General features: G+C 39.5%; 3 protein-coding genes across 3 annotated transcripts in view; 1 reads left to right on the forward strand and 2 right to left on the reverse strand.

The window, feature by feature from the left end:
* The window catches only part of Moap1 (modulator of apoptosis 1), a 19,131-nt gene extending 15,281 nt beyond the window's left edge, over nt 1-3,850 (reverse strand). Inside the window, exon 1 of the mRNA XM_047538621.1 lies at nt 3,722-3,850. The gene's annotated coding sequence lies outside the window, so the exon portion shown is untranslated. The remainder of the gene's footprint in view (nt 1-3,721) is intronic.
* Gon7 (GON7 subunit of KEOPS complex) lies at nt 933-3,987 on the reverse strand. Its single transcript, XM_047538623.1, has 2 exons — nt 3,722-3,987; nt 933-1,868 (listed from the first exon to the last, which is right to left on the reverse strand). The coding sequence occupies exons 1-2, from the start codon at nt 3,921-3,923 to the stop codon at nt 1,774-1,776; spliced, it is 297 nt and encodes a 98-aa protein (XP_047394579.1). The 5' UTR covers nt 3,924-3,987; the 3' UTR covers nt 933-1,773.
* Nucleotides 3,625-23,671, forward strand: Ubr7 (ubiquitin protein ligase E3 component n-recognin 7). Its single transcript, XM_053743349.1, is given in 17 exon segments — nt 3,625-4,192; nt 4,195-4,325; nt 6,202-6,335; nt 6,933-6,996; nt 10,146-10,185; nt 10,188-10,239; nt 10,345-10,399; nt 12,886-12,912; nt 13,120-13,225; nt 15,148-15,216; nt 15,219-15,355; nt 15,513-15,662; nt 16,147-16,174; nt 16,177-16,242; nt 16,245-16,307; nt 17,616-17,677; nt 21,471-23,671. Coding segments are annotated over 17 exon segments (1,293 nt in total). The 5' UTR covers nt 3,625-4,176; the 3' UTR covers nt 21,564-23,671.
* The last annotated feature ends 1,805 nt before the right edge of the window (nt 23,672-25,476 follow it).

Genomic DNA, 25,476 nt, shown 5'->3' on the forward strand with positions numbered 1-25,476 from the left:
TTTCAGGGAGGACTAGAGGGTCGTCTTTCCAATACAAAAGTAAAATTGGAGTTGTTCTGCTTGCCTCTGGCTAGTTTGTACCATTAGAAGGCAACAGATTAGAAAATTAGGCAGGGCATTTTTTTCTATACTGGTCCTTTAAACATCTTTTTGGTCAAACCTGTGGCTCACTTATGAAGAAGTATTAGAATTAGAGTCAGTATTAAAACTAAGTAAAAGATCAAAACTATAACCCAGAACTTTAAAACACTGGACCACAGCACAAATACTGTTTTGAAATTTCTTCATAAACATTAAACAAAGAAGGAAACAAGTTCAGAAGCAAAGTTCAGCTTAATTTAATCATATAATACCAACTATGTAGGTTTTTTCTTTAAGGATTGTAGATGGTAGTATTATAATAAATCACAGTTGAATATTAGAAACGTTCTAAACTAAACAAGATAATTTCTGACCATTTATAACCTTTTCTAGTGGCACTGTTTGGATTACAGAAGAATACTTAGTGGAAGGCTGATGTTCCAAGTAAAATATTTTAAGGATATGAAAAGTGTGTAAATTGAGTGTTTTTAATAACATGTACTGTTAAGCTCTAGATTTCAGAATATGTAACTGGGAAAGTACAATGATAATATCATGTAATTATTTGATAATAAAAGTGAGTTATGAAAGTTGATTAATATTTTATCATTTTAAAAAATCTAACTAGCTGTAGACCAGCTCTGCCAATGGTAAACTCTGTAAACTGAGGTAAATAGTAACTAACTTGTAACTAAGGTAATAACTAACTTCAATTTATCTCTGAAATAAGCAATATGATTTGTAAGGTTACTTCCAACTCTAAAATTCTATGACTATTTTTATTTCATTAGGTGCATGCTACTTGGTTCCTTTGCATTTTAGCTATCTAAAGTAATCAGGAAAGATGGATGGTAAATTAAAAATGCCTTTATTCCACTGATAAGCAGAAACACACACACAAATATTTTAGGAATATATATTTTTAAATGTTTCAACAGTTCTTTGTTAAGTAAAACCAAAGTATGGCTACAAGTGGAGGGGAAATAGTTAAATTACAGTCAACAAATCTGGTTTACTTAGGTCTCATTTGTACTTATACATATACCAAATTATGGCACAAAAACATCCCCCCATCTTGTATCTCAAGTTCCCAGATAAGTCAGAAGATTAATTCACCCTGTGAGGGATCATCTCTGGTTGTCTATGTAAAGGCTATATAGATGTGAATTCAACATTTCCTTGGCGTCACTCTCAAGGTCTTCCTTTCTCTTCAGTATTTCTATTTCCTTATTTTTCCTTCTACTTACAAAGAATTGACATTCCAACATTTAATAGCCAATTTCTGCCATCAGTTCTTTTAGTTCTTTGAAATATTGTTGCCTATGATTCATGACATGTTCTTGTATAACAGAATCTAAGAGGCGTAGACATCCCACAATTTAAATTCAGTAGCTATTTTAAAACAAAACAATGATGAAAATTCAGTTGCCAAGTTGGAGGATTTTATACATTCTTAAGTATTCTGTTTCATTTCTATGGCTTGAAATTTCTCACTCAAGAAAACAGACTTCATTCCTAAACATTTATTGTATCTTTCTCTGCTAGAAACAGAAGCAACTTCTCTCTCTGAGAAATCTGTCACAGGGGACACAGATTAAGTGCTTTCTCAAAATGAAGCATAAGTCTTCCTTAATATCAGTGTATCATAACTAGGATGTAGCAGCAGTCTTTTAAATTTCATAAAAGTTATAGCTAAGAAGGTAGTTTTGGCCGTTTTGCAGATGGTCCATCTGAGTTAGTTCTTTTATCAATGTTATTTTCATCTTCTGCATCATCTTCATCATCACCTTTTAAATAAATATTTGTTGTATGACATGTTCAGTGGGTTGAAAGAACTATAGATAGCTAAATGGTTGAAATGAGACCATTTCACTTTAGGGATTAATAAAATCACACTTTTTTAGATTTTAAAGACTTCAGGAATTTTAATACTTAAAAACCTTTTTCTTTTTAAGCATTTTTTTTGGAACTATAATTCCTTTTAACATAAAATTAGTTTTTTTTTTTTTTTTTTTTTTTTTTTTAAGAGTCAGAGTCTCACTGAGTTGCTTAGGGTCTTGCTAATTTGCTGAGGCTGGCTTTGAACTCAAAATTCTGCCTCAGCCTCCAGAGCCACGGGGATTACAGGCATGCACTACCACACCTGACTGACTCTTTTAAAGTGTGGTTTCAAGATATTTACTTGCTTGTGCAACTATCATCACTAATTCTGGAATATTTTCATCACCCCCAAAGGAACTCTATACTCATAAGCAGTCACTTTTCATTCCACTCAGCTCTTGAAACTACTAATCTGTTTTCTCTATGGATTTTCCTACTCTGAACATTTCATATAAGGAAATCATATAGTGTCTACTGACTGTTTTCAAAATTCATTCCTGTTGTAGCATGTATCAATCCTTTAACTCTTTTTATTACCAAATAATCACATTTTGCTTCTGCACTAATCAGTTCAGGGATATCTGCGTTGTTTCCACTTTTAGTTATTACGAATAATGCTGCTATGAATCTGAGTGTGTAAGTTTTTGTTTGAACATTACTCCAGTTTTATTGGAAGGACTAGCAATATAACTACTGGTTCACATAAACTTTTAAGTTTTTTTTTAAATACTTTTTTCAGTTGTCAATGGGCCTTTATTTATTTATATGCAGTGCTGAGAATCGAACCCAGTGCCTTACACATGCTAAGGCAAGCGCTCTACCACCGAGCTACAACCTCGGCCCCAACTTTTTAAGTTTTTGAGGAACTGCCATACTGATATAAGTGGAGACATCATTTATTTCCACCAACAATGTACAAGTTCTCCAACTTCTTCACATACTAGACACTTTTTATTGCTCTTTTTAATAGTCAGCCTTCACATCATCAAGATGGAAACAAAATGGAAAGGAAAAGTACGGTTAAGCTCTTCTATGAGAGGAGTATCTATCTTGTTCTTAGTTTGTTTTTTAACTCAGGGTAGTCAATAATGCGCTGACCTGTTTCTCTATCTCATTCAAGGTTTTTTTTTTTTTTTTTGTTCGTTTTTTGTTTTTTTAACTGACAGAGTTAAAAGTTTATGGTTCTATTTTCAAAACGGCACCTACAGAACGGATAGGGAAAACGAGTTTCTGGGGGTGAAGATTTGTTACACTGAAATCTGTCCCACTTTTCGGAACCGGTTCCTACTGTTCTAACGCGTCTGTGACTTCGCACCCGGTCAACTCCTCTTTCTTCTCCAACACCCAGCTCAAAAGTCTCGGCCACTCTCGGGAGGCTCGTTGGGACTCTCGGCTGGCAGCAGAGAGAGGGTGCCAGAATCCACGAGGTCTCACTCTTCACCGAGCGTGTCTGCCTGCCTCATCCCACTGACTCCCAGGGGCAGCAAACTAAGTCGTGTTCACCTCACCCTTGCTCGGGGTCTCAGCCCAGACCTACTCTGACGCGGAGCAGTGTAACATCAAAGTCGGGAAAACGCTTGGGTGGAAACAGCTTGGAGGCACCGGGCAGTGCGTGCCCGCAATTTTTAGGAGCAACTTTCCCCGTCCCCCACCCCCAGGCTCACTTTCCACAACTCCGCCACCGACAGGGCGGCCCCCGCCGACGTTCCTGGGTCCCCGCCCCGCCCTCCTGCGGTTCCAGCACCTTCTCAGAGCTCACCGTCCAACGCCTCGTCTCGGGCCACGCGGCCCTGCGCTTCCGGCTGTGCCAGGGGACCGAAGAAGTCGGATACCAGCTCCTTCATTTGGGTCACGCCCGACAACAGGTTCTGAAGAGAGTCGGCGTCTCCCGACCCGTCACAGAATACCCGCAGCCGCTCCTGCTCTCCGTCGGGTCCGACGTACTCTCCCGAAAGCTCCATGACGACCGCTTAGCTTTAAGAGCGCGCCACGGAAAAGCGCCGCCCGGAAGCGGAAACCAGCCGCAGCCGGCGCGGGCGGGAGAAGCCAGAGGAATGACTTCCGTTTGTCTGAAACCGCTCCTCCCACTTCCTTCGCCTTCCTTCGTTAGGATTGGTTCCTGGCACTCAGACCCCGCCTCCTGCGCTACGCCCCTCGCGGCCGCTTTTCCCGCCTCCGCCAGGGTCGAGCAGGGAGTCCCGGTGACAGTTGAGGATGGCAGGAGCTGAGGGCACTCTGGACGGCAGTCGGAGCTGGAGCCCGTGGTGTCGCTGTGGGACGTACTTGAGGAGGACGAGGAGCTGGAGAATGAGGCGTGCGCCGTCCTGGGCGGCAGCGACTCCGAGAAGTGCTCCTACTCGCAGGTGGGCGCTCGGCCCGGCCTCGTCTTCCCCCTCCGCTCCCGCTGAACCTTCACTCGCCGGCGGGGCTTTTCTTTTTCCCTCTAGCCGCAGTCGAGCCCCCTGCTCTGGTCAGGGCCGCCATTCGTCTTGGGCTTCACATCCAGGCTGCCCTTTTGTCGTCAGCCTCCCCTGGACCCCTTTCCTCAGCCTGTACCCACCAGGGCTTCCTCCTGCCTGTCCTCCGTACGGCTTTGGCGCTCGAACGGCTGCTCTGCCCTTCCTCCCCAGTCCCCTTCTTGGTGGCCTGGGTGCTCTTCACGAAACCATACCCACGACCTCGCAGATCCCTCACAGATTTCCCTACTTTTCCCATCCTTAGAGTGTTTGTTTATTAGGGGTCGAATGGGAGAATCAAAGTAGAGATAGAGAACCCTGCATCTGAAAATCTCCCTGTGTGGGATGGGTTCATTGACAGAACTGCATATAGTTTAGGAGCTACTAGTAATTTTTTTCTTATTATTTTTCCCCTCGAAACAAAACAGTACCCTGTTCCCTGTTGCAGTCTCTCTCCTCCCACTGGAAATAGAACGGAACCAGAACAGCAGGTGGCCCTAACAAGCAAGGGAGGGGAGGAGAGGAGGAAAACGTTTGAAGATGTTGTGCACAAGAGTTTGAGGGGGTGTGATGCAGTGTTTTGTGACTCATCCTTTATTTTTAGGTACAAAACGGAGAAGAGTGGGTAGGAAGAACACTTAACAAGGATTAAAAATTGATAGGAGAAAGATTATTTAGACCGGGGTTGAGGGGTAACGTTGGGGAATGAGGAGAGAGACTTGCAATTATTTTGTAATATGGACTGAGTCATAATTTGACAGTTGTCATCATTGGCCAAGTAGAGTTTACACTGCAAATGGCTAGATTGTTGAATAAACCTGGTATGCAGAGAAAGTCCCCAGATGTTGGCTGGCATATAAAATCTTTGGTCACTACTAAAAACAACTTTTTTCCTTGATTAAAAAAAAAAAGTTCTCAATCTATATATAAGCTATTTTGAAATGTAGTCACTTTTATCAAATGGACATCCTTAAATTTTTCTTTTATTGTAGTGAAACATGGAAATTACATAAATCATACTTATAGGTTTTGAAAAAAGTGAACACATGCATGTACCTCCTACCACCCAGATCAAGAAATAGAATATTACTGGCATCCCAGAAGCCTGCCTGTATGTCTCCCTCCTTCTAGAAGAAGATAACCCTTATCAAGATTTCCAAAGTTTTGCCATTTTTCCTTCAGCTTTTTGCTTTGGAACAGGTTTAAGTTACAGATAAGATAAAAGAATGGTACTGTGAACAACTGCAATACCTTTTACATGTATTCACTTTTTAACATTTTGTCATGTTTATCTTTCTCCTTTATTGCTTTTTTTGAGTCACTTGAAAATCAGCTGCACATGTCATGACACTACACTTCTAAATACTTCAGCATGCATCTCCTAAAAATCAAAGGGATTCTTTTCATGCATTGATTTTTCTCTTTGATGGAATTTCACACATTTCCCCCAAAATAAAGTGTGAATAGTGCATACATAAACCTGTATACCTTTACCTCCATCGTCATATGTTAAACTGATTAGGCAGACCAATGTATTCACAGCTGACTGATAAATTTAAACTTCTTACCTCTTTAAGATAAAATTGTATGAAAACAAAATTAGCATAGATATGAAATGCAGCAGGTTTTGGTACTCTGTCATAGAAAAGTCTTCAGTAGTCTCAGTGGTACAGGAAGATCTTGACCACAAACAACCTGATTTTAATTATTTCTCAGATTTTAGTATTAATGAACTATGCCATTTCATGAACTTATTCTCTTCTGTTTTGGGGCTGTCTTTTAGGGCTCAGTAAAGAGACAGGCACTCTATGCCTGTAGTACCTGTACCCCAGAGGGAGAAGAACCAGCAGGAATTTGTCTAGCTTGCAGTTATGAATGTCATGGCAGTCATAAACTATTTGAGCTATACACAAAAAGGTAAGCAGAATGCTGAAAGTTTTCTGTTATAGGTTATTTACCAGATACAGTTTTTTCTTAATTTTGCTTTTTCACTCAAAGTAATTGTGCACTGTTGAATTTAATGTGATTGTTTAAATAGTGGAAGAGAATGTTTTTTCCATAGGACCCTTTTAAAATATATTATGGTACAAATCAAATTACTCATCCTTTTCTGCCATTATTGTGTGTGTGTGTGTGTGTGTGTGTGTGTGAGAGAGAGAGAGAGAGAGAGTAGGAGAGAGAGAGAGCAACAAAGATATTTGCCCTTTTTATTTTGTTTTGAAGATATGGGGTACTGCTGTATTGCCAAAGATTGGTTTACTCAGTCTTGCCTCAACCTTCCTGGTAACTGGGGCTAAACCCAGTTGTCTTTATACATATAGTTTTAGAATTGTAAAATCTTTATTGTCATGTGCTTGGGGAAATTCCATATCAGATATATGAATAGCCACCTTGTATATCCTGGAAATGAGTTGAAAGGGTTGAGATGAATTGAAAAGGCTATAATTCGAGTTTAAGGAGGACTTCATTAGATTTAAAAGAAAAATTAAATTGACTTTTCCTCCTCTTTTTCAGAAATTTTCGCTGTGATTGTGGAAACAGCAAGTTTAAAAATTTGGAATGCAAATATTTCCTGTAAGTAAGCAACCTAACTACAGATGCATTTAAACGGAACTGGTTGATATTTACCAGAGTGGGTAAAAACCAAAAAGGAGGGTTCTTCTGCTTATTCTTTGCAGATGGGGTATTTCATTCCTTACTTTGCTGGAAAAAAACAGACAACCTGTTCAGAGCCTATACAATTGATATAAAAGGTTTTGTGGGGTAATTCAGGTTTATTCATTTAATTTCCACATTTTTTATTGGTGCATTATAGTTGTACATATAGATGGGATTGTTGTTACATATTGTTCATGCACATACTATAGCAATAATAATTTGACCAATATCACCCCCCAGCATTTCCCCATTCCCCTCCCTGTCTTCTTATCCTCCCTCCCTTTTATTTCTGATCTCTCTTTGATTTTTAGGAGATTCCACCCCACTTTTTTTTTTTCCTTTGTTTCCTCTCTAACTAATGCATCCATCTGAAAGAAAACATACACCCTTAATCTGAGTTTGACTTACTTGCTTAATATGATTGTGTCTAATTCCATCCATTTTCCTGCAAATGACATAATTCCATTTTTCTTTATGGCTGAATAAAATTCCATTGTGTATGTATACCACATTTTCTTTATCCATTCACCCACTGATGGACATCGAGGCTGGTTCCCTAGTTTGGCTGCTGTGAATTGTGTTGCATGGGTATGCATATATTATCAATATAGTAAGAGGACTTTAATTCTTCAGGGTAAATACTGAGAAGTGGTATAGCTGGATCATATGGTGGTTCCTTGCCTCCTCTTGAGGAGTCATACTGATTTCCATAGTGGTTGTACTAATTTATAGTCCCACCAACAGTGTAAAACTGTTCCTTTTCTTCCACATCCTCTCCAGTATTTATTGTTATTTGTGTTCTTGATGACTGCCATTCTGACTGGCATGAAATGAAATCTCAGTGTAGTTTTGCATTTCCCTGATTGCTAATGATGTTCAACATTTTTTTCCATATATTGTTCGCCATTTGTATTTCTTTTTTTGAGAAATGCCTGTTTAGTTTATTTGACCATTTATTAACTGGGTTGATTTTTTTGCTCTAACTTTTTTTGAGCTCTTTTTATAGTCTAGATATTAATCCTCTGTCAGAAGAGGAGCTAGCAAAGATTTTCTTCCATTCTGCAGGATTTTTTTTTTCACATTCCTGATTGTCTTCTTACTGTACAGAAGAAGCTTTTTTAATTTAATGCTCTCCCATTTCTTAATTCTTGGCCTTATTTCCAGAGCTGGGAGGGGGGTCCTTTTGAGAAGTTACTGCCTGTGACTTAAAGGTGGAGTGTTGCCCTACGTTTCTTCTGGGAATTGCATAGTTTCTGATCTAATTCCTAGGTCTTTGATGTATTTTGAGTTGATTTTTTGTGCAGGGTGAGACATAAAGGTCTAATTTCATTTTCTACATAGGACAACCAGTTTTCCCAGCCTCATTTGTTAAAAAGGCTGTCTTTTCTCCAATGTATGTTTTTGGCACCTTTGTCAAGGATCAGATGACTATAGATGTGTGGGTTTGTTTCTGTGTTTTCTATGCTGTACTGAAAGTGAAAAGTGCCCAGAAAACCACTCCGGACTGGGGAACTCAGTAAGAGATTTTATTAGGCAGACCAACAGTGTCTGCCCTGAAGAGAAGAGAGAGGGAGTGAGTATGGCTGGGGAGCTTCTCTTAAGTAGTTGAATTTTGTCGGGCCATTTGCTGAGTAGTTAAAATTTGCAGGCTAGGATCAGGCCAATGGCTGGCTAGGGTCGCAGACTGACAGCTGGGTATAAGATGGGAGGGGGAGGAATAGCTGTAGCAAAGGGGCAGGGGTGCTATCATCCCCGCTTGGCTTCCTGGCAGGCAGGCTTGTGAGAGGCAGCCCAAGGCCTGAGGTGAGCGCCAGATTGCAGGGCAAACCTAGCGCTCCCCCGCTGCTGCCTGCTGTGGTAGAGGCGACACCCGGCGGCGTCCACACAGAAGAGCGCTGCGCTGGCAGCTGTGGACTTGCTGCGCTGTTCCACACCGCCCGGCAGCCAGCCGAAGTATTATATGTACCATTGATCGGTGTGTGCCAGTGCCATGCAGCTTTTGTTACTGTAGCTCTGTAGAATCATGTGAAGTCAGGTATTGTGATGCTTCAGCTTGGCTATTTGTCTTAAATTGCTTTGACTATTCTGGGTCTTTTATTCTTCCAAATGAATTTTACGACTATATTTTCTAGTTCTATGAAGAATGTCTTAGTATTTTGATGGGAATTGCATGAATTTGTATTTTGCTTTTGGTAGTAGGATGTTTTAACAATATTAATTCTGCAGGTTTATTTATGTTGGTTGTGCTGTATCCTCTGAGACTTTCGAAGCAAAGGATATGACTTTTAAAACTGCATAATTGAATAGTAATAATGGGGACTAATCCACATAGCACGTTTCACTATATTAGCAATCTTGGCTAATAAACACTATACTAATACCATAACTTTTAATACAAGTAACAGGTAAATAAAAAGTAGGAATGGACTTATTCTTTCATAATTGCCCAAACTATCATTTTTTTTTACTTATATCATAAAACTTTGATTTATTTTTTTAATTTTTATTTTTTTAAATTTATTTTTATAGTACACAATGGGATACATATTGTTTCTCTGTACATGAAGTAAAGGCATACCATTTTTGTAGTCATACATTTACATAGGGTAATAGTGTTTGATTAATTCTACTGTCATTTTTTTTCACACTCCTTTGTAGGTTAGTTCTATGCAATTTCGTCGCCTTTTTTTTTGCCTCCCAGTTAGCTAAGGGTTTTTGGCTATTCACAACCATGCATAAAGAGGTACATTGAAATTCTAGGCCAATGTTGGTTCACATATGTTGATAATTAATGTTTAATGAATAACTTTTACCTCCATTTTTATGATGATTGTAGTCATTTCCCCAGTTGCTACAGAAAGGATATAAAAAATAAATTTATTTTTTCCCCAAATCTTGAACATATTATCTTTAGTAGGAGTGAATTTTCTTCAGACTTTGAAAGTTAAGATGAGCTTCTAGGAGGGAAGATATTTAATGCAGTAATTTTATCAAATGCATAAATTTTATGTATGAAGTTATCCTTAAAATTAAGTGATATTATATACTGAAATTAATATTATCTTTCAGGACAAAGCAAAAGTAAATTCTTGTAATAAATACCATGACAACTTTTTGGATTATACTGCATTTGCAAGAGACCTTATCCTGATCCTGAAGACGAGTAAGAAAATTGGAGGTTAAAACCTGGGATTATGTCATCTCTATCCTTAATTTCTTAGCCTCGTGTCCTATCTGGGCCTCTGAAGCCCTGTAGGAGACCTTTTAGGATGCTCAAGGATTCTGATTTGCCCCTTTCTATGAAGTGGATTGGACCTATCCTGGTACTGCTCTCAACTATTATTCTTATTATTACATCATGATTATGGAAATATTAAGAGAGAACTCTCCAAAGGCCAGAACTTCTCTTTCTCTTCCTTTCCTTCCTCCTGACCCCTCCCCCCAACACTTACCTGGGAAATGATCTTCAACTTCTTGTCATCCTTAAAGGAAAGAAAGTGTACCAAATGGGTCCTCTTAAAATTTTCAGTTTAAGTATATGCAGAATTTAAGTTTTTCTTTACTCCTGTGCTTTTCACCTCCAAGGCATACCTGTTAACACTTCTTGGTGTAGATATTTTCAAGTCTTTTTCTGTGTACATAAAAGTGTTCAAACGTGTGTTTCAATGTGTAATTTCCTTTTAACAAAAGTGAAAATTCTGCCACACACACCTGTAATCCCAGCACCTTGGGAAGGGTGAAGCATAAGGATCACAAGTGCAAGGCCAACCTCAGCAACTTAGCGAGGCCCTAAGCAACTTCAGCAAGACCTTGTCTCAGAAATTTTAAAATAGGCTGGGAAATAGAGTGCCCCCTAGATTCAATCCCAGCCGCCCCCCGCCCCCAAAATTAAAAAAGAGAAATTCTGTACATTCACTTCTGCAACTTTTCAACATATCATAGACATTAAGCAATACAGATCTCCCTCATTTAACTGCTGCAGTGTACCCCATAAGTTAGTTAACCTATAATTAACCTAACTGTTCTATTGCAGAATGGTGGTGTCTAATTTTTCACTATACTAAGAAGGCTACAGTGAACAACCTTATACAGTGATGTAACTGAGGTATTTATATGGAATGGATATCTAGAAATATACTTGATTAGTCAAAGGATTTTTATATTTAAAATTGTGATCATGCCTGGCAGAATTGGTTCAGCCACCAATGGTACATGATAGCATTTTTTTCTCCCCAGCACACTAACCAACCCTATTTTATTACCAGTCCTTTAATTTTGCCATTCTTATAAAGGAAGAATAGAATCTTTCAAAAATTTTCCTTTCCCTGTTTATGAGTGAGGTTATGCATCTTTTCATAATTTTATTGGACATTTGTAATAATCTTTTTTGAGTTGTCCTTTCATATCTTTAGCCCACATTAATAGATATGGAGAATGAAAAAAATCCCCAAGACAATGTGGTGTGAAAAAAGGGAGTGAAAAAGAAGGATAACAGCTGAGATGATTTGTGAGGTTTGCGTCCTGCCCAGTCTTTTTGTGCTAACACATATTTGATTGAGTTGTGTTTTATTTTGTGTATTCACTGATTTGAGGGGTGCTTTTTATATTTAGAAAAATTAGCTTTCTGCCTCCTTGCTTTTTCTTTTTCTTTCTTTCTTTCTTTTTGTTTTTTTTTTTTTTTGGAACCGGGGATTGAACACAGGGGCACTCGACCACTCAACCACATCCCCAGCCCTGTTTTGTATTTTATTTAGAGACGGGGTCTCACTGAGTTGCTTAGCACCTCGCTTTTGCTGAGGCTGGCCCTTGAATTCTTAATCCTCCTGCCTCAGCCTCCTGAGCCACAGGGATTACATGCATGTGCAGCACCACACCCAGCTTTCCTTACTTTTTATTATCTTAGAACATTAATTATTGAACCAAATTATATAGAATAAGAACTTTAAGATATTTTTGAGTTTGAGTTAACAAAAATAAAACCTTAAACTAAATATTTTGAGGTATGTGGGTAAGTGTTACTTTTGTAAAACTTTTACTGTTGATCAAAAGATAAGATCATGAATAAATAGGAAGAAAAAAGAAAAATTGCTTCGTTTATTTTGTGTAGGTGTGTGAGCATGGGCATACATGCAATGCTTTTCCTTCTTTAAGAAACACCACAGTAAGAGGACAGAACAACATTAGAAAGTTAATTAGTAATATGAAAACCTGGGAATAAAAATAGTCTTCCCTTTGGTATGTAATTTTCTTAATGTAGCGATTTAGTTATTCAAATAGAGAAGTTGTCTATTACCAAAGATGGTGACATTTACTTTTCATTTTACTTGATAAATATTGTGGCAAAAAGTTCCAGTTGGTCACATTCTACTTAGTCAGTTCACAGATTTATCTATAAATGAGAATACCCCTTATCTATAAAGTTTAATGAGAATCATATGTTAAAGTAGGTTCATGTGAAAGAGCTTTGATAATTTTGTACATATTCAAAAAAGTGCATATCTAATGTAATCCTCTGTACCCTCCGTTCATGTTGAATGAATTTCTCTTTGTTCCCTGATTTCTATTACATAGATAGGGGTCTCATGGAGTTGGTTAGAGATTTTTTCTCTTGCAATGCTAGGGATGGGGTCCAGAACTAGTGCATGCTAGGCAAGCATTTTACCACCGAGTCACACCCTCAGCCCCAAAATTATTTGGTATTTAATTTGCTGTGTGCAGATTTAGTTCCATGTCCCAGAATTCAGAATAATTGTAACAAGCAAACTACTTTTCTGTGTTAGGTTCCAGATGAGATGATCCAGTTGTGTAGTCTGTGAAGAATTGGTTTCATGGAAGGGTAAGAGAAAACTTTTAAAGTCATTGTCGCTATAAAAGATAAAGAATCTTTTCCTTTCAAATTTGTTTATTTTACATTACAATTACTTTTCTAAAAACAAACTTATAGAGATATGGTCAGTGTACTATTGCAGTATTTGTTTATAAAATGATGGGCATTTTAGATATTTCGATCATAAGGAAAATATTTGGTTTTATATATTTGCAGCATCTTGGTGCCATTCCCCCTGAGAGTGGGGATTTCCAAGAGATGGTGTGCCAGGCTTGTATGAAGCGTTGTTCTTTCCTATGGGCTTATGCCGCACAGTTGGCAGGTAGGTGTCTTTGGTGTAGTTGGTGTGACACAATTTGTGCTTGTGAAATTTGTATGTTCAGTCCAGAATTTTTAGCACTATTTTGGGACACTGAAGTAGAGAAAACAGTATAGAGCGATTCTTCACAAAATCCTTGTAGATTGGTTGGGAGACTATCAAGAACAAATTCTAACCTAAATGTTATTGTACAAACTATGGATGAGACTAGAATCAGAAAATAAGGAGGGTAGATTTTAATAGACTTTTGAAAGATAAATAGAATTAAAATATATCATTAAGTGCTATTGGTTGGGGAGGGGTGATGTCTTAGTCTATTTGGGATATTATAACAAATACCTTAGACTAGATAACTTACCAGCTATAGGAATTTATGCTTACAGTTCTGGATACTGGAGAGTCAAAATCAAAGTGCCAGAAATTTGGTGTTTGGTGAGTGCTTGTTTCCTCACATGGTGGGAAAGGCACACAAACTCCACTGGGCTTCTTTGTAAAAGGTAAAAGATTTATATGATCTGAAGAAAAACCAAAATTTCTTGGGCTTCTTTGTAAGGGTGCCAACTCCATACCCGAGGGTGGGCCCTCCTGACATAATCACCTGAAAGCTTTGCCCGCCCCCTCCTTTGTTCCCCCAGTATTAGGGGTTTAAGCCATGGTCATTTACCACTGAGGTACATCCCCAGCCCTTTTTTTATTTGATATAGGATCTCACTAAGTTGCTGTGGCTAGCCTCAAAATAGTGATCCTCCTGCTTTATCCTCCCAAGTCACGGGGTTACAGACGTGTGTCACCATGCATGGCTTCTGCCTCTTAATATTGCAAATTTTGGAAAGATAAACATTCAGACCAAAGCAGTTTGTTATCTAGTGTTTTTGTTATAGACTACGAAACTGAGTCAAAACAACTAATTAGCATTGAATGGTGTTGGGGCATTAAATATCTTACTGATAATTTACTTTATTTCTTTATTTATTGTGGTGCTGGGGATTAAACCCAAGGCTTCACGCATGTTAGGCAAGTGCTCCATCACTGAAACACCTCCCCAGCCCTTTTTTTATGGTGATAATTCTTCATAGCGTTTGCTGCTCCAGCCTTTTAATTGCTTGCCCTTCTCACCTTTAGGAACTATTTCACCATACAATCCACAAGCAGAGTAGCTTCACCTAAGATCTCATCCTATACTTTTTATTTGCCTCTAAGTTCTTAAACTTCATGCTTCCTCTTTCTCTTATGCCCTTTACAATTATATCTCTCACTTGCCATAGACTGGGCCCTCTCTTGTATTTCTCATGCATGGGGTTTTCTTCATTGATTTTCCCCTTCTCTCTTCATTTCTTTACAACTTCATCTACTATTAATTGAAATGCCATCATCCTCATGAGTTCCTCACCATTTCTTTTCTTTCCTTTGCCTTTTACCTATTCTTTTTATTTCCTCCTCATGATGGAGAAAAGGTGATGTTTTTACCAAAACTACCCTTCTGTTTATGTATGCAGATTTCTTCTTACTGCTTCATTTATGTATTTTTTAAGATTATTTTAGTTGTTAGTGGACCTTTATTTTATATATGTATTTATTTATATGTGGTGCTGAGAATTTGACTCAGAGCCTCACACTCTACCATTGAGCTGCAACCCTAGCCCACTGCTTCTCTTCTTGAAATGTCCCATCTCTTTTAACACTTTCAGTATATCCTTTTCTTCTTTGCACATAGAGTGCTTAAATTATTTGGAATAGGTAGGCTTGGTCTAAAGAATTTTGGTATTTCCTTTCTCACTATTCCAAAGACTAAGGTTGAATTTTCTTCTTTTCCAGATTCCGAAATATTTTAAAATCAGAATAAGTGATTTCCACCTATAGGTGGGTATATCTGCTGTGGGTGTGTGTATGGTTTTATTTATTAATTTTTCTCATTGAATCCACAGTGACCAAAATATCTGCTGAGGATGATGGGTTGATGGTGAATGTTGATGGAATAGGTGATCAGGAAGGTATCAGCCTGAAAATGGAGATCACCAAGATAGTACCCTCAAAGAGGATGTTCCAGAACTTGGAAAGGAGGCTGTCAAAGATCCTAAGGCAGAGCAGAAAAATGAACCATGTACCAGCTCTAGTTCTGAATGTGATCTTCAGGTAGTATATGAAGTGCAAGCCATCGAAGAAATAAAATTTAGACACATTAATTCTGTAAACTCTGTAGCTATGGATTTCTTTGCCTAAAGAAATCCTTCTACAAAAATTGAAACTATGAAAACTGTGATAAACACTTCAAAACTCAATTTTATTTCAGACAGTGGTTAAGAATCAAAGCCTCAACTCGGAATCACAATCTAGCTGCAAACTTCAGGAGCTCAAAGCTAAGGAGTTTATCAAGCGAGACACTGCCACCTATTGGCCTTTGAACTGGCGTAGCAAGTTGTGCACCTGCCAAGACTGTATGGCGAGTATCTGGTTAAGTTTAATGTTCCTGTGTTTTGTGTGCCAGAATGTGTTTTTATGGACTTGTAGGAGTATAAAGGACTTTCAGACTTTTTCAGTTAAGTAAATTTATGAAGTCATCCTTGTCTGAATCCTTGTAGGAGAAAATAATTACCAGTACTTTTTATTTACTCACCTTAATTTTAGTGGAAAATAGCTATTGTCATAGAGGTGCTTGGAAACATAAATTGCTTAAAAGTTGTAGTAAATCAGTGATTTTTACATAAAAATGTCATAGATTGTATACAACATCCCCTGGAAGTTGGGAGATTTCTGAAAAAGATTTGGGCAAAAAGTTTAAATCCTTCAAGCAACTCTGTGTTAAGAGGCTCAGATTTTCTAGTCATTAATTTAAAAATAATAAGTAATTTTTAGTAATTCTCATGAATTTGGCTTTCTGAAAATAATACGCAATTCTAACGGGAGAATGGTTTTATTTTTTAAAGAAAATGTATGGAGATCTAGATGTCCTGTTCTGACAGATGAATATGACACAGTTTTGGCCTATGAAAACAAAGGCAAGATTGACCAGGCAACTGATCGGAGGACCCTTTAATGGATACCCTTAACAGCATGAACAGAGTTCAGCAAGTGGAACTCATTTGTGGTAAATACTGTTTATATGTGAAAATTCATAAAGTTCAGAAGTATTTTTTGCAGTGTTAAAAAAATATGTAAGAGGATAACACCTATATTTCTAACTTAATGCTAAGAAAATTAAAATTTTGAATTGTGTAGTAGATCTTAACTGGAGTTGCTTCATTTTACTGTTGCTGAGTATTCAACTGCTCTTACTACTGATTCAGAGCTTCATGTTAGAATAATTACATGTTAGAGAAACCACTACATGTACTGTTTTGATAAGAGTAGATGTATGATACAGAATAATAGAAAATTTTTCTACCCTTTGAAATAATTTCATTGAGTATTGTCTTTTTTTTTTTTTTTTTTTTTTTAAAGAAAAGCATGTCATCTTTTGACAGTTTTTGAGGTTCCTTCAGAGTTTCAGAGGAAACCACTAGAAGGAAAAAGTGTCCCTAAATCCTTAATTGTAGGCTTTTATGTCTCCTCCTCCTCCGGCCTCTCCCTGGTATACTCAACTTCAGTGTTTCTATCACAGCCAGTTTCCAGCTGGATGCTACCACCTTTGTGTCCCTTTTGTATCATTGATTACTTCTTTCTTTTTTTGTTGTTACTTATTAATTTCTTTTGCCTTTATTAGACTAAAAAAGCTTTTCAATGATGGTGGCCGCATTTAAAATATTTTTGTGGCCCTCAAGGTGCTTGGCATATAATAAAAACTGTTAGGCAGGTGGATGGGTTTTAAAACTTAATGTTTGATGAGTCCACAGTTATTTTAAGTACTAGAATTCCAGAGAAATAGGACATCCTTTTAAAAAATTCTTAGCTGGCCAGGCACAGAGATGTTCACATTTAATCCCAGCAGCATGAAAGACTGAGGCAGGAGGATTGTAAGTTCAAAACCAGCCTCAGCAACTTAGCAAGGCCCTAAGCAAATTAGTGAATCCCTGTCTCAAAAAAAAAAAAAAAAAATGTGAAAGGGGCTGGTAAATGGCTCAGTGGTAAGCTTCCTGGGTTCAATCCCCAGTGCCAAAAGAAAAAAGAAAAAGAAAAAGAAAAAAATCTTACTGACCTTTATGGGAGTGAGGATATTTGTTTTATTGGGTTTTTTAATTGTTGTTCTTGTTTGTGGGGTTTTCAAGTTTGATTGTTGTCAAAGTATCCCAGATAGTAAAATGATGGAAGTAATTCAGAATAAATTTTCATGCAGGTTTCATTTCAGAAAAATTTGGTTTGAACTGTTAGCATACTCAACTGTCAGTGAGAAATAAACATTTTCTTTTAAAATCAATTGCTTATCTAAATTTCAAATGCATTTGTGGTTTTGGTTTAGAATACAATGACTTGAAGACTGAACTGAAGGACTACCTGAAGAGATTTGCTGATGAAGGCACGGTATGTTGAGTAAGGAATTTTAATCATATGCCTGTGAATTTTGCACTGTTTATTTCCTTTGATGACAGAAAATAAGGAGTAAAAATGAAGTACTTGATGGACTGGGAATGTGGCTCAGTGGCAGAGCGCTTTGCCTAGCAGGGGTGTGAGGCACTGGGTTCAATTATCAGCACTGCATAAAAATGAATAAATAAATAAAGGTTATTGTGTCCATCTGTAATTAAAAAAAATAACTTTTAAAAAATGGAGCTACTTGAAAATTTATGCATGAAACTATTCATGGGATGTTGGCCGGCTAAGTGAAATCAGTAAGGGGCAATGAGATACCAAGGGACTTGTTGGAGTCCTTACCAGCCCCTAATGGCAGAAGGAATGAGAGACAGGAACAGACTCTGCCTGCTGGCCTCATTTCCCTAGACAAACTTATGGGAGCCTCACGTTATTTGCTGGGGTCTTTATTCCTCAAACATTTTTAGAATTTTGTTTGCTTGTCAATTTGTACATTTCAAAGAAGTATATTGTACAAAACAAAATATAATGTAAGACACACACGGTCTGCAGAAAGTAGCTGTAGCAGAGGAGAAGGCCACTGGAGGAATCAGAGGTACTGACTCTGCTGATCCTGACTTTGAAGTGAACAGTCTTGGGAGTAGGAGGGAAAAATGACTTGAGCAGGAGAAAATAAATTTAGGTCCATAGTTTAGAGTAGAACTCTACCATTGTGGACCAAAAACTTTCTTTTGGTAGTGAGAATATATTTTTAAGTCTGGCTCTAAAATGTTTAATGTTTTTTAAAATAGGGCTTCAGGGTGGGAAGGGGTAAGGAAAGAATGGAGGAAGGATGGATTGTGTAGCGGGAAATGAGGGGTGGGAGGGAAGGAAAGAGAGTGAGACAAACATCATTACCCTAAGTACATGTATGATTACACAAACGGTGTGACTCTACTTTGCGTACAACCAGAGCAATGAAAGTTGTACCCCATTTGTGTACAATGAATCAAAAAATAATAAAAATTAAAATAAATTAAAAAATAAAATAAATAAAATAGGGTTTCAGATAAATTTATAAGTACTTTATAGTCCTTTACTATTCACACATTTGTGACAGAATTTTTTTCCAACACCTATCTTCCCACAGACAAATGCAAAACAAAATTTAAATCTTTTCTTTGTAGTCTGAGATTGTTCTTATACACAGCTAAGCTGTAGGCTCTGCTCTAGTCAGGATACAGATCTGGTCAGGCATGAGTCTTGATGAATACCTGCCACATGTCTTGCTCCTTGCTTTCTTGGGAGAAGCCTGCCAGCCTACTTGAGGTCACTTTCTTCTTCCTCATAAATGTAGAAAGAACTTGTAACTGCTTGGATATCTGGACAGGTCACAAGGCTACCCTTCTTTAGAACAGATTGTCAAGTCAGAGGCTAAGAGGGCCTTCCATGAAATTATTTTCTTCTTTTTTAGAGAATATTCATCACTCTGAATGTTTCCAACTTTTGAGCAGTTCTTAGACTCTGTCTGTGCTCTCTCTTGCACAGGCTGTCCTCTGGTTACTATGACTTCAGCTTCTCTCCTGCTATAACTGAATGGTCATGGCTCCAGTGGGGGCTCTGCCTCACTTGTGTAACCATGCCACTTTACCAGCTCTGAATCACATTAGAGAAAAAAATTAAATATGTGATCTTTGCCCATTCACATTTGAAAACATGTTTATTCAGTTTTTTAAATCTGATGTGATGACTTAAAAAGACAGAAAAATGTGATTTTTAAATTGTTTCTTGACATTACTATGTCTTTACCAAAGGGTTGGGGAAGCCTCAGGTCGTCAGTGACTTCACTACTTTAGTTATTTTCAACCACGGGAAATAATGTTGGTGGGTTCTAGATGCTCTCAGATGATGGACTGACTGCCTTTTATTTAATGTTTGTATCTGACTGTAAAAAAGTAACAGAACTACAGATTTTCTGAGACTAAGCAGTAAAATGATTTTACTGTTGAACCCCAGTATTTATTTGTTAACATTTCTACTCTGTTTGCTATGACCATTTTAGGACATCTAGAATCCAAACACTGCACCCCCTAATATGGGTCTTTGTGGTCTCCTGCCATGGTATCCAGGCCAGAGATATTTCTTCTAGTGGTTTTCACTGTTTAATGTTTATAACCCACAGATCCTTCATTTTGAAACTTCCAAGTATTATATTTATTATTAGCATTTTAAAGTGTAGTTTCCCAAACCATTTAGCTCAGTACATTAGAGCCTTGAGCTGCACTTATCTCAGACTGTTTGGCTTCCTACACCCTCAATTTCTTAGGGGTCAGCAGTTTTCCTCATGGTGCTTATGAATCTGGTGTATCAAGTACTGGTGTGTAGCCAATTATTGACAGAGTTCTTTCATTTAAAGGACTAATAAGCATTCTACCCCAAGAAAGTTGTTGTAGGCCAGCATTCCATTCAGTCGGGTTAGCCTGATCACACCTGGGGAATGGAGGCAGGTTTGCACTTTATGTGATTGACGCCTCTCCTGCTTCCTCTTTCTCTTTCCTCTGTTGTTTGCTTGCGTTCACATTCTCTTTTTTTCTTCACTCTTCCTGCCCCACCATCCTTCTTTCCCACTAATAATATAATTAAAAATAAATGAACAAACCTGTCCCTTATGATGACCCCTAGACAGCCTGCCACCAGATCATCTGGCCTAGGCTCTCTCTTGGGGTGAGCAGGGACCCCTGGATTGTCCCAGGTGCTTTTTTATTTATTTAGAGCGTCTGTCGTAAGCACCTTTTTAATGCTTTAAATCTCCTATCTAGGAGATAACTTTTTTATTTGTATTCCATAAAATGAATTTACTAAAAATAGTGCTTCTATAGTTTGTTGGGCTTTTTTTTTCCCAATAAATTTTCTGTTTATATGGCAAAACATCTTTAATTTGAGACTCTTGAGGAAGGAAAAGTGTCTTTGTTTTGTTTTTTTTTTTTTTTCTTTTTTAAAATATTCTCCACTGTTGGTGAAAAGAAAGCACAAATCTCCAGTTTTGTTTTCTGTGGGTGGTTTGCAGAGCTGAAGGACATTTCTAAAGGACACTGTGCTAGTGAAAGTGCGCTGTGGTCCTAGTGTGGATGCTGGCTCTCCACTTCTTTTCAGCTAACCTCTGATGGCACTCACTCTCAGCTAGGCAGAGTCCTACAGGCATCATAGCTTATCTGACCCTCATGTGACCTTATTGGATGGCACTGTTTCTTCCTCGTTTTGTACAGGGAAGCTGAGGCAGGTGGTGGAAGCTGAACTTTGAAACATTTTGCTGTGTGCCCTGTGTGACTGAGAGCCTGTTGGCTCTTCTGCAGAAAGAAATAGTGTAGTTATTACACATTCAGTGTAGGGCCCCTGACTTACAGTGGCTCAACTTAGCGTTAATGTGTTAATTGCATTTTTATCATAGAATATTTTCAACTTACAATGAGTTTGTCCAGATGTAACCCCATCATGAATCAAGGAGCATCTGCAATTCTCTACTTTTGATATTGGGGATTGAACCCAGGGGAGCTTCATCACTTAGCTCCATCCCCAGCCCTCTCATTTTTTATTTTGAGATAGCATCTTGCTAAGTTGCTGAGGCTGCCCTCCAACTTGTGATCCTGCTGCTTCAGCCTCCTGAGTTGCTGGGATTATAGGCATGCACCACTTCACCTGGCTTGTAATTCTTATCAATAATGTGTGACTTGTTTGTGAATGTTCTGACCTTTTATTGCTCTTCTGGATGTAGTTCTCTTTCCTAATCCTCACTTTTCATTAACAGGTTGTTAAGAGAGAGGACATTCAACAGTTCTTTGAAGAATTTCAGTCAAAAAAGAGAAGAAGAGTGGATGGAATGCAGTATTATTGCAGCTAGAGAGGAGCCAGAGCTTCCTCATGCAGGCCAACGAAAATGCCACTTACTGCCCCAGGAATAAATGAGGCCTACTTCATACTTGGTCCCCTTTCCTCTGTGGAGAGGCCTCCTGCGCCTCAGGCTCCCTTCCTCCTTGACTACGGCAGCCACATGGGTTATGCTGACTTCACAGCCAGCAGCCTTCTCTATGACTTAGCTAAATGCAGCTCATTCCACAGACTTCCACTCTCCTGCCCCAGGATACCCAGGGTCCTCTGATTATAAGTTTTAAGAAGTTTGATTTGATTTTGAGAAAGCAATTGGTTTGTTTTTAAATGATTTGTTCTTTTACTCCGGAGTGTGTGCACTTGGCCGCAGAGTTGTCTCCTTCCAGGACTTCCTCTGCAGGCGGCATGGAAGGTTCTCTCGATGTCAGTGGAGCCTTTCTAGGTCCCTCACCCCATGATTGTGGTGCCTTGGGTCAAAGCTTCCTCAAGCCTGGTCTGCCTCGTTCCCATCTCCCTGTTTTCTGGGGTTGGGTCATGGCTCGAAAAGATCTTGGGACTTGTTTACTCTGGGCCCAACCTCCAGACCAACTAGGACTGATGGTAATTTTTGGCTTGGATGTCTGTCATGGGCAGGGAGATGAAGTGATGACAGGGTTGAGGAAGCAAACCTTTGTTACTAATTTTACTAATAAAGTGAAATTTTCCTTCACAATTCTACTGGCACTCAAACATTAGAAGTTCAGTGCTGTAGTGCTCACAGGGCTTCATGGGGAAAGTTGCCAGTACACCGGTCCCTTTTTGCTGCCTAGAAAATGACCGGGTATCACTCCTGTGAAATCTTGGTGGTTTACAAAGTCCTCTGGATTTCCTTATATTATCAGGGATATTCATAAGCATATATTAAAAATGGACCTATTTTGATATTGTTCTGTTATGAAAATGTTATTAGAACTCTAATAAGTTATTACTTTTTCCCCTTGAATCTGTGCTGAAGACAAAAGATACTGACTTACTTGCAGTGAGCAGGGTGGTGACTGCCCTGTTTTGGAAGAGACAGACTGTGGAAGATTCCAGACAGGGCCCTGGGCTGCACGAGTGCTGAGCTTGTGTATTGAAGCATAACGTCCACAGCCGCTTTCCCTTGACTATGAGGTCTTCTTCTGAAGTTCCTCTAGAATGTTGTATAAAACCCTGAGTTTGAGGGCAAGTCCTTTCAGTTGGTAAGAACTTTCTTTATAGCCCTCAGTCCACATGGAAAAAACCTTTTAATAAATATAGAGCCCTCAGTTGTCCCCTCTGGAGGAACAGTTTTTCCTGACAATAGATGACACACTTTGAGGTATCTTAGCAAAATGTCCTAGGCTTTGGGGCCACACTTGTGTGTTAGTATTCCCTTCAGGCCCAACAGTTGTATGCAGGAGTACCCACCAGTCCCTGGAAAAGGTGAACAAGGCCCACAGACATCAGATCCTCAAAGAAATGGTACCATGCACACTCTTTGGCATTCAGCCTCCTAACTACAGATTCTTGTAGAGCCGGAAGGTGCTGTGGCTGCAGATGTCTGCCCTGAGCTGGCCTCGTGGAGAGGGCTCCGTTAAGAACTCAAGGTGTCTGCAGACTAGTGCTTCAAGTCTGAGGATGTTTTGAACCCCTTCTGCAAAATTGCACTAAGTGTCTTCATGTCCTGAAAGTTTGTATCTTCCTGAATGTCTGACTTAACCACCAGAAGCTCCTTACTCCCATGACAGTTCAGGACCGAGTCTCAGAGGCGATGCATCACTGTGCCGCACAATAGTACAAATCACCCCAGTGCTGAAGGGCTTGTTTTATGAAAGGTACTGCTCCTCCTTTTATTAACCGGAGAACCTCTTTTTTTACCTGTTGTTCACAACTAGTTTTCTTATTGACTGTATTGGACCGTCTCTTCTTGTAGAGACCGATTTTGGCCAACATGTGGCAGTTGATATTAATGCATGTTTTATGCAAAACAAAAAGTGGTATTAGTTGCTTTTAAGGAATTCTGGCATTGTATGTGCATTTTTGTAGAAATTGTTATTGGACTTATGATTACATGCTTAACTTCAATCAGGTTTCTGTAAAATTTAAATAAAACCAATTCAAAATAGTTACTTTTCAGAATGTTCTTAGTCATGTTTAAATCTACACAACCTCTATCTTCAGGTTATAAGAAATAAATGTGGTTACATTCCAATAGCCTTTCTGTCCCGGGCTCCTGCTCTCAAAGCAGAACTGTTCAAAAAGTGAGGCAGTCCATTGCTCTTCGGCCATTCTATACAATGTGGCCTGATCTGAGGTCTGCAGCAGAGTTCCTTCACCCTTTGGCTTTCCAGCCCCTCTGGGAAGGGTCTAGAACAACAGAGCAAATCACTGGGCTGGGTTCTGACTGACAGCAATGTGTCCAGGTCCTGCTGTGGCAGAGAGCTAGGGGCTCATGGCCTATGGAAGAAGTGAGGTCCACCTACATGGTTGCCACTATTTCACAAGTAAATATGGCTGGGTGCAGCTGCACACCCCTGTAGACCCCGCTTGGAAGACTGAGGCAGGAGGATCATTAGACCCCAGAGTTCAAGGCAAGAAAGGAAAAGAAAGCCCATCTTTGGCCTCCCCCAACTCTTGCTTCCTAACCTATGTTATTCAAGTGTGGTCGTCACCCATGGTGCGTTTGAGGTGAATGGAGTGTTCTCTGCAGCCCTGAAGCTGCTCAGCTCATAGAGTGAACACCCCAAGATTTTATAATCACCAACTCTTGGAAATTCAGCCCTCACTCCCTTAAAGAACCCTAGTGGAGCAGAAGAAAGCTGAAGGAGCAAGTCCAGGGACGCTAGGACAAGGCGTAGCCTAGTCCGTTCCCCCACGGGAGAGTAGTGCCATCCAGGGAACATGGAAATAAAGGAAACCACCCCAGCAGATCTGAAGCCAGGGAGGCTGCCTCCAGTTGCAAGCTGTGGTCTGGGGGGATCTCCAGTACTGACCCCCTAATGGTACCTCACTTCTACCCCTTCCAACGTAGGAATTGCATGACTAGAAATGGGCTTGAGATAATAGAGTGCGCCATACTTCCATTGATAGGGTCCCCAGGTTAGAAGAGATCAGAGACGTTCCTCCAGCCTCATCTCTGGAAACCAGAGTCCTCGCTCTGCGGATGATGCTCCCAGGGGGCCTGCCCTGGGCTTGAACACTACGTCCATGCCTCCATACCCTTACTGACAGTGCCCCACGTTTTGGCTAGCCTTCTGGCCCTCTAATTCCTTGCCATGTGATTGGGGGACATTGACCTGTTCCTCACCTGTGAGGAACTGAGGCCCAGGTCTCTTAGAAGCAATGTGTTTGGTGAGGGTTTTTTTGCAGAGGCTGCTGAATGGGTAAACAATCAGGGTAGAAGTGTTTGGAAAATGCAAACACACCGCACCATGCGGCCTGTGAACAGTCTGTCCTGTTGTTCCATGTTCTCCACGGTGCAGGAGTGGGTGTTCAGGAGGCATATCATGAGCATTTCAAAATGAATCAGGCTGGGGTTGTGGCCCAGTGGTAGAGCGCTTGCCTAGCATGCGTGAGGCCCGGGTTCAATCCTCAGCACCACATAAAAATAAAGGTATTGTGTCCACCTACAACTAAGGATATTTTTTAAAAAATGAATCTATGGACCCCTGGAGCAACAGTGTCCCTTTAAGATTCCCACCTGTCCTGGGCAGGGGGTGGGGTGCAGTTTTTGTCATAGTGTCTGAGGTTTTTTGACTCAGAACCGAAGACCTAGATCTCATTCCAGTCACCTTTACCTGGCCTCCCGTGTGTGTCCTCTGCTGAGGGACCACGGGTCTTAGCCACAGCTCAGTCTCAGGGAAGGTGAAGGCCTGTAGGGACAGTTGAAGAGGAAGACAAAGGCCAAGAAGGGTGCCTGGTGGGGC

The sequence above is a fragment of the Sciurus carolinensis genome, chromosome 2 (assembly GCF_902686445.1).
Source record: "Sciurus carolinensis chromosome 2, mSciCar1.2, whole genome shotgun sequence".
NCBI classification, from domain to species: Eukaryota; Metazoa; Chordata; class Mammalia; order Rodentia; family Sciuridae; genus Sciurus; species Sciurus carolinensis.

Coding starts and splice junctions, on each gene's coding strand:
- Gon7 (XM_047538623.1), bottom strand. CDS start 3,923: ATGGAGCTTTCGGGAGAGTACGTCGGACCCGACGGAGAGCAGGAGCGG. Junction 1,869..3,721: donor CCGAGACGAGGCGTTGGACG/GTGAGCTCTGAG, acceptor TTTATTTAAAAG/GTGATGATGAAGATGATGCA.